Here is a 9,107-nt window from a genome sequence, read left to right on the forward strand (position 1 = left end):
AGTGGGATTTCTTCGCGTTTACCCCTGCGACCAGACACTATGCCCGATAACTTAATTAGCACGAGAATGTTGTCTCCGTCTGGCCACGTTGTTCCTCTTGGCCCACAATGCCCATCATCCGCGACGTTTCGTCTTCGCTCTCCGGTTCCCCTCTTTAGTGATTACAGTGTCTGTTTGACATGAGGTTGGCCTGGGTTCAAATCCCCATTGTGGATGCGTGCTGACTCATGCCCCTCTGTCCAGTGTCTTCGTGATGTGCATGTTCATGTTCATGAGGTAAAAGGTGAAAACAAGCAAAAGACAAAAAGGGCATGCGCAACCAAAGAAAAAGGAGTATCATAATTAAAAAAAAATTTTTTTTCGAAAAGTACCGCCTATTAGGCAAGACAAGTTTGATCTAATGTCCCGCGTAACGAGCTTGTCGGTATGCGGCCCAGTTTAACCGGCCATTGTAAAGCAAGAAAGACTACTTCTTGACAATAGGCGGAATATAGAAGAGCCGCACGTGCAAGTAACGCATACTTTTGACCTTTATATGCATAGGCAGCATATACGAAAGCCTCATAAAATAGGCCGCTTAATATTGGGCTGCGTAGGATTAGGCCACTTGCAGTGAGCCATTTATAAGCGTCGAAAACTTGACCTATTCTCCCGATTATATGCATTGTTTTAAGGCGGAAATGGCTAAGAGTGTAGATGGCATTGTTTTGCCATTGCTTTGCGTGGACACATACGGACACACTCCACGATGCCGACTTCACAGATGGGCGGACGCAAGCTTACGTGTAAGACATCTAAATGATTTTGAACATATATGTTTACAGTGCAAGCAAGTTATACTTCCATCCACGCAAGCTATTGCTACCAGCGCAACGGTTTTGCACAAAACTGTCAATACCATCCCAGGGCCGCTTTAACTTTATGCCAAACTTTTTAGGTTCCATGGCTCATTACGCGGTCCCTAACATTTCCCGTGCGAATATTTAACCCATATGTTGCTGTCCCATATGTTGCAACCAGTAGTACTCAACAAGTGTGCACTTTTGAAGCAAACAAATCCGCAGGTTATGAATTGAAATCAAATATGCAATGAAAATATGAAATGAATGCTCGCTGTATGTACCCAGTTTTCATTATCGGAATATCGAAATCGTCTTTTATTTCGAGTTCTGTTAGTACATGAAAATGCACAACACTGGTGAGGTCCATAGGCATTGGCTAGCAGGGAGTCTCAATATGTAATTACATGAACAGATTATGTTACCAGAGCAGATACTCTATAAGTACATTTCAAAACAAGAAATGAATAAAAAGTAAAACACAGAGAAAAGAAACGTATTCATAAGACAACTGCAATATTACACATGTTACATGCATGAAAGGCATTCTATCTGTACTGAACAAAAATATAAATACAGAAAAAATTGTCAAACATCATTTTGTTAGAAATTTGTTCAATTTGTAATGAAACAGATAACGCAGCAAAAGCGTGTACTAGTGTTACTGTTTATTCATTTTCCTGGAGAAAGTATCTTTCAAGCGCATGCGCGCAACAGAGTCTGGGCACACACGTACGAAATTGTAGTCTAAATAAAGGGTATCTTTATTATCTCAGACAACAGGACACTTATATATGCAAAAGAACTTTCAACAGCAGCAACAATAGACATTAATGTTCGTCAGATGCTTTCATATAGTGAATCTTGCAATAGTATCTGAATATTTCTAGGAACACCTTACAAGAAAAACTGCGCATACGCTCACAGCTCAAAAGACCTACTTATGCCAAAGGGCCTACTTGGCATTGCACACGCGTGTCCTGTAATGTAAAATGTGGTATAGGGGCCGCGACTCCTGAATCCAATTCATACATGCACGGCGTCTGCCCGCTGCATGGCTGGGTGCAATAAGCGCTCTAAAGAATGTGTACTGCTGCCTACTAGCTGCGTGTGATATTTCAAGGTGGTTGATATAAGCACTTACTAAGAATACTACAACGGTCTCAAAATATCCCGCTGTTCGAGCTGCAGTCATGGCGGCATTGAGGTATACCTTACCGTAAAATGTACCGCTACAGGAGTGACACTTAGGCTTAGCGACTAGCTGAGTGAGTACGCTTATGGCGCGAAAGGTTCCCTCTTACGGTAAACCTTTTCCCGCATACGTCGCACCCATGAGGTCGCTCGCCGGTGTGGCTTGCGACGTGCCCTTTCAGCGTGCTCAAGTGCGCGAATGCAGCAGGACAAAGGTGGCAGAGGTACGGCTTCTCGCCCGTATGCGTGCGGGTGTGCTCTGTCAGTGCTCGTTTATAACTAAATTTGCGGCTACAGAATTCACAGCTAAACTTCTTCACACCCGAGTGAACGTGCATATGATTGGAAAGGTTGCACCTCGATCCGAAACTCTGCCCGCATACGTCGCACTTGTGAGGTCGCTCGCCGGTGTGGCTTGCGACGTGCCCTTTCAGCGTGCCCCAGTGTGCGAACGTAGCGGGACAGAGGTAGCAGACGTAAGGCTTCTCGCCAGTGTGCGTACGGGCGTGGCTCCGTAGTGCGTCTTTTCGTAAAAAATTTCGGCCGCACACGTGGCAGGCGAACGCCTTCTTCCCCGAATGAGTCAGTGCGTGGTAGGCGAGGCTTAATTTCAAGGCGAATCTGCGCCCACAGACGTTGCACTCGTGGGGTCTTTCGCCGGTGTGAGTCAACATGTGCATTTTCAGAATATCGCTGCGGGTGAACGTGGCCGGGCACGACGAACACTCGAAGGGCCTCTCGCCCGTGTGCGTGCGACTGTGGATCACGAGGTTGCTCTTTTGCACGAATTTCCTGCCGCACACGTCGCAGGCGTACTGTTTTTCGCCTACGTGAGCGAACAAGTGTGTTCGCAGCTTCGACCTGCACTTGAAAACTTTGTTACAAACTCCGCACTGCAAGGACCTCGTGGCCGTAGTCTTGCCGTCTCTTTCTGGTTTGGAGACACGGACGTTATCAGTAGGCCTGCGACAGAAATATTATTTTTTTATTGATAAGATATTAAGGAGATGTTGGCGCACCAATAAGGTGCTGGCTACTTCATGGCTCTCAGAAACAGATCGAGCATACAAGACAACGAATAAACACACAAACAGTAGGATATCAAAAAGATTTTCGGGCAGCTACGCTCTGGCGTAGCAAAGACTGGGGACACAGCGGAAAAGCAGGGGTGGCATTCCCCTACTTCTCACACTAACTTCCCTTACTCACTCCTTGCTATACTATACTATACAAGACTATGCAATTATTTACCCTCTGCCCTCCTCATTTACCTCCTCCTCACCCTAACTTCCCTTTCCCGCCCCCTTGCTACATTTATACAAGGCTACGCTACCGTAGAAGCTGCTTGGCACAGATACAATACAACAAAGAAGCATACAAACAGTAGGATGCGGAAAGAAATACACACACACACACACACACACACACACACACACACACACACACACACACATACACACACACACACAATGTCCAACAGCGTCGTAACGCAAAAGAAAACGTGCGAAATGGAATTAGTAAAGCCCCTAATAATGTCTCTAGTCATCACAGCAGTCGCCAATGTCTCTAGTCAACACAGCAGTCAACACATCATAACCAGGACATACGGAGGACATAAATTTAATAGTTGACCTTAAAGTAATAGGAACGCAATTGCCCTAATAATTGTCAGCAATGCCGCTGTCTTCAAGAAAGCGTTTGAACGCTTTCAAAGCGCACGTAATGCTCTCGCAGGCCACGCACGGGCTCAGAAGTTTCTTCGTACTGATCGCTCTGCGGTCTAATGCCATTAGTTTTGATTAACACATTGAGCATTATAGAGACATCTTCGAACGAGAGGAATTTCTTTTTCAAGGGGCTGGTTTCTTTGTTAGACACTAGCAAATGGCTCCGACATATAATTACGCAAAGCAAGGCGTACGGGGCAGTAATAGTTGTCCTTAAAGGGACACTAAAGAGAAACATTGAATAGGTTTAGATAGATAAATTGTGCTCTGAGAACTCTAATGTCGTTAATTTCGCCGTCATAGTTTTATTATAAAGGAGAAAATCAAGTTGAAAGTTTCATTTTTAAATTTCGCGCCGAAATCTCCCCGCGTGACGTCACGGATTTGAAAGTGTACTTATCGTATTTTGGCGCCATTGGCTCAATAAAATTACCCCAAGCTTGGTATGTTAAGTCTATGGCCCCCTCAAAGGACAATGTACTTCATTTTTATCGATTAGGAACTACGTAGTCCCTAGTAGGTGCCGTCAGAACAAGTGACGTCACGGCGAATGGTGCGGAAACTTCAAGGTGGCGTCGCCACCCACATTTTGTTTTTGAGCGTTTTCTCGCTCACTAAGCGTCTTCTCGCAGCAAGCGCGGTGTTTTAGTTTACTATTACTTTACTAATATTAATATTACTTTACTAATAGTAATATATTTACTAATATGAGAAAAATCGTTTTGCTCTTTAGTGCCCCTTTAAGGGTAGCTTAGTAATGAGGACGTAAACGGAAATGAATTTAAGTGACGGGTGACGGGAAAGCGCCTTGCGTCGTAGCTCAATCGGTACAGCGTCGGATGGGTGATTTGAGGGTTCTGGATTCCCATCCTATAAGAACGAAAGCGTGATGTTTCGTCCACTTTATTTCATTTCAATTTACATCATAATTGGCACACCACAGTTAAAGGTAACAATTATTGTCCCCTATGCTTTCCTTGGCCTAACTGTCTGTTTGATTCATTTGGTAGAGGCATCTCATAAATCAAATGAGAAGGGCCTCAATCCCTCATTTACGAAAACACAAATCAGAGCACCCAAAATATACAGCTGTATTTTCACCTCCATTGCTCTCTAAATGTAATGAATGAGGACATTTCATTTCAGGGTGGGCAAAAGATATCCAGGAGAGGACATCAATATCTATAAAGAAAACATAACCTTGGTTGAATGACGTGCGCACTAAATTTCTCACAATATCTCAGTAACGCATGATGCATTCAAGGTACTAACCCTTTGTCCGCTGTCAGTGCGGCGTAACATTGCCTTCTGTTCATGCCGCTGGTTCCTGGAGAATCTTTAACACAGCTGGATTGGGCTGGTTGACAAGTCTGTCTCTTGGCTTGGGTCACACCTGGACTCCTGCAGTAAAACAGTACAGAAATCACGTATCAGGAATAAACATTAGTAAAATAGCACGCGTCGCAAAGAAAAAGCGATTATCGGAAAATTGTGCTTTCACATTTTGCATCGCGGTTGTGATGAATAAAAAAAATAACGAAATGAGCACAAATAGAACTAAATCTGTCCTCATTTGGCTGTTAATTCGCAAACAGCAGCGGTACTCACTGAATGAAGTTCGGCATGCTCTTTAATTCAAAAGCGTCTGCCCTTTCAATGAACTGAATCAATTTTCATTAACTATCCTGACAGTTCGTTGGCCCTTATCTTATGTAAACATATGATCCGATATAAGATGCATAACTAATGACCTTAACCAGAGCCATCGATTCCATACCAGTTTTATTTTTAGAAGACTTTCTGAATATTCGGGAAACCAGAAGTGCTCGACCGGAAGCGCTTGGAAGAGAAACAAGACTAATAAAATTATTATCATTATTAATTATCCTGTCTTTGTGATGTCGCTAATACGCCACCGTTACCTAAACAAACCTTAGCATGCAGTACGGTTAGTGAAGTGCAGTGAAACGACCTAGATAGTAGTGAGCTGTTCTAGGAGCCATATTGGGAGACCGGAGATTATTCGAAGCTACTTGGGACAATGTTTCAGCTGCGCAAAGCTAGTGGTATGGCTCAGTTCAGCAGCGGAAGCATTAGGCGTACATATCCGCACAGCTTAGAGCCCATATATACAGTGCATTGCCATTCACGTGGGCCACTGTACTGGTTAGCCGTTACGATCTGCCAGTGGGAAAAGCTGACGAAGAATCGTGCTACATGATGTGTTCCTGTTCTTGTTCTGTATCCTTGAACCATTTCTAAGCTGAACCGGTAACCGTTATCCTTTTCGGTTCAGGATGAGGTTGGGTTTAGGCCCATTCCGAGAATACTGGTTCAGCTTCAGTCCCGGATAAAACTCTGGTTCGGTCACGGATTTCGGATCGGCTACGGCTCGAAACACACTAGCGACTGTATGTGCTCGTTAGCTTATGTAGTTATTACTCTCGTAAAAAAAAAACAAGAGACCACGCAATAACCTCGCAACTTCTGTAATGAGTATTACGTTGTACATTAGTAAATTGCGATTGGTCATGCTAATATGAAGATTAGCAAAACAGGAAAAAAAAAATGCGCGATAGAAAGCAGCATTGTTTATACATCAAAAATAACCTGGACTGAAAAACGAGCACCAGGAAATTTCTTATATCATTTCAGAAACGTGTGATGGACACAGATTACTGACATTTTGTCTGCTGTCAATATGGCGGAGTCTTGACTCCTATTATCGCGGATTTTCCTTGGAGATAGTGGGACTGACCTGGAGGTCTGTTGAGACGTCCGTGTCTTGGCTCTGGCCATGGCGGGATCCCCCTAATAAAATAGAACATAAATCACCTATCACATTTCGACATCAGTAAGCCATTACATGAAGGGATACTGAATAAAACTTTTGCCGCCGTGATTTCCAACCCAATTGAAAGCTTGGGTGCTAAAATTAGTTAACACAACGTCGCTTACAGGCATAAACTGGAGCAAAATAATGAATTTAATGCGTTTTTCCAAACTGCCGCGACTATCGGCCGCGCCGCGATCTAGAGAAGGTGGCGTTTAACCCGCTCCGCTCTCGTTACGGTTCTAGAACCAGTACGAACGGCACCCGCCGCGAACAAGGCTCCCGGGTGTGGCATCTATCAGTGCCTTTGTGGAAAGTGGGACGTAAAGGAGAGGTGGAGAAAGGGAAGTAGCAGGATATGAAAGCGCGTGACCTGCTTCCGCTGCGGGCACGCTTGGCGTCACGGCCGTCAATGCCCAGCTCCGCGCGCGCTGGCGTGCAGCCGCCGCGCGCGCACATATAATCCTCCAGAAATAGAGCCAACACCTCAAAAATATGTGAAATGAACTGTTTATCGGAATAGTCCCATCTTCCCAAAAGAATTTCGATGTTTCTTTTTTATTTTTTTCAACTTCAGTATCCCTTTAGGCTAAAGAAAAAGATTTTAGGAAATGTATGCGTTGCTACGTTTTTATCTGGTCTGTGATAAACAAAAATGAGCACGTAAGCAAAAATCAAGCAGAATCTTTCCTCGTTAGGTTGTACAATAGTTCGCCCACGTCGGAAAATTCAGTGACGTGCTGCATGGAATTCCCCTCAGGTCCGCTGCTCCATCCTTATTCATTCATACTGTGAATATTACAAGAAACGACCACAGCAGGCAAAAAGAGATATTTAGGCAGGCACAGAAGCACTCGACTAATGGGGATATGCGCTTTCACTAACACGTTGCAAGTTCCGGCACGCACTCAATAACCACCATATCACCATGGAGCAGCTTTTATGCACTCTTCCTAGGTATTGTGCTAGGGCTCGGTCCAAGAGCGTAGTTGCAAGTGCGTTTCAAGGGTGATCCCCATCTTCATGCCGGGAATTGAACATTCATCCGCGTGCATATAGCAGCGCAACACTTCAGGTGCTACAGGCAACAACGACGGCCACGCGTTCATATCCAGGTAACAATGAAACGTGGCGACCTGTCATGACAAGTCGCCTCGACAAAAAGATCAGATTGTCAAGTCAGAAACGGCTGATCGCAGACAAGGCCAGGATCGAGAGGGCATCAATTATTAAAACACGGCGCATACAAATACGCATGTCACTGGCGACCCATTCCACGGCCACATTGCTGTACGCTCACTGGTTCGTCCGTGAGTGCCGCGTATGCACTGCAGGTAAGCCAACTTACAGAACTGCACTATCTGCGCGCACAACAGAACAATGGGGCACGACATCGTAGAACACTACAGTTTACATTCGCAGTTGTACCGATAACACCAATGGGAACTGCAACACCACGGTACACAGATGAAGTGTATATTTCTGCGTTGCATTAAGGAGTCACTCAATACATTCCCGGCCGTCACGACTGGTAGAGCGCGGGTGAAGCGCACGGCCTAACAAGAGGCTGCCGTACGCGAACGCAAGCGCGATCGTGCCCGCAGCTAGACTGCTACTCGTTGAAACTAACGCTGCAGAGACCCCCGACACAACACCATTCCTGCATTGATATCACGTTTGCAAGCAAGCTGTGTCACGTTACGGATACCTTCTGGCCGTCTACCACAGCGATCACAAGACAATACTGTGCAAGTGTAAAGACGTCCGTAAAAGTGTGTGTGAGCTCGTGTAACCAACGGCTACGTGATCCATAATAAAGGCTATGAAACTTAAAGAAATATGTCTTCATTCAACTGCAAAGTTCAGAAAATACAATCCTAAACAGCCATTCAAATCAATATATTCATCGCATCGGGTCGGTCAGCATTTCTTCGATTTGTTGCGTGGTCGTTGGCTTTGGACACTGACTTTGATTCAGTTCGCATGGGAGAAACCATTGCGTTCAACCATCTTTCTTTAAGAAAGGTGCTTTGATTTTTTCGCGTACGACGCCGCCACCGTAATGGTTACAGCAAGCTTCGCTTAAAAAGGCTAGAATAACGAGGCAGGCGTTTAAGCAGGGGTTTAACCAAAGAATTCCAAGAGCACGGAGAGCGAGAGAAACGGTTGGGAGGTGGCTTTGCGTCCATCGTCAGCTGACCGAGGGACGACTTACCCAACGCGAAGCCTTCCCCCTTCTACATGCTATGACGAAAGTTTCATACAGGGTAATAAAAAAACCGGACATTCAATGCATCAACTCGCTAAAAAATACGCACAAACTGTATACATTCCAGTCAAGATGAACAGCCGAAACTCTTCCGGCCGCCCCTCTGCCAGAGTGGGCACGTCCCTCGTTTCTAGAAAGGTCCGTGGCGGTTTTCGAATTGTGCGCATGCGGCCACTCGAGCGTTTTTCACTTGCCGCACGCCTACAAAACTCTCACTAGCCATATTCTAAAGGAGTCACCCTCAC

The 9,107-nt window shown here is 45.1% G+C and overlaps 1 protein-coding gene across 1 annotated transcript; it reads right to left on the reverse strand.

Annotated features, from left to right (window-relative positions):
- Positions 1-1,151: 1,151 nt before the first annotated feature.
- On the reverse strand, positions 1,152-6,559 carry LOC119399033 (gastrula zinc finger protein XlCGF52.1-like). The gene is made up of 3 exons (XM_037665849.1): positions 6,519-6,559; positions 5,033-5,161; positions 1,152-2,825 (listed from the first exon to the last, which is right to left on the reverse strand). Exons 1-3 carry the CDS (start codon positions 6,557-6,559, stop codon positions 2,093-2,095), a joined length of 903 nt encoding a protein of 300 aa, XP_037521777.1. The 3' UTR covers positions 1,152-2,092.
- Between the last annotated feature and the right edge of the window lie 2,548 nt (positions 6,560-9,107).

The sequence above is a fragment of the Rhipicephalus sanguineus genome, chromosome 7, assembly GCF_013339695.2.
Source record: "Rhipicephalus sanguineus isolate Rsan-2018 chromosome 7, BIME_Rsan_1.4, whole genome shotgun sequence".
Taxonomy (NCBI): domain Eukaryota; kingdom Metazoa; phylum Arthropoda; class Arachnida; order Ixodida; family Ixodidae; genus Rhipicephalus; species Rhipicephalus sanguineus.

Coding starts and splice junctions, on each gene's coding strand:
- LOC119399033 (XM_037665849.1), bottom strand. CDS start 6,559: ATGGCCAGAGCCAAGACACGGACGTCTCAACAGACCTCCAG. Junction 5,162..6,518: donor ACGTCTCAACAGACCTCCAG/GTCAGTCCCACT, acceptor GTTTTACTGCAG/GAGTCCAGGTGTGACCCAAG. Junction 2,826..5,032: donor GCACTGACAGCGGACAAAGG/GTTAGTACCTTG, acceptor CGTGTGCGGCAG/GAAATTCGTGCAAAAGAGCA.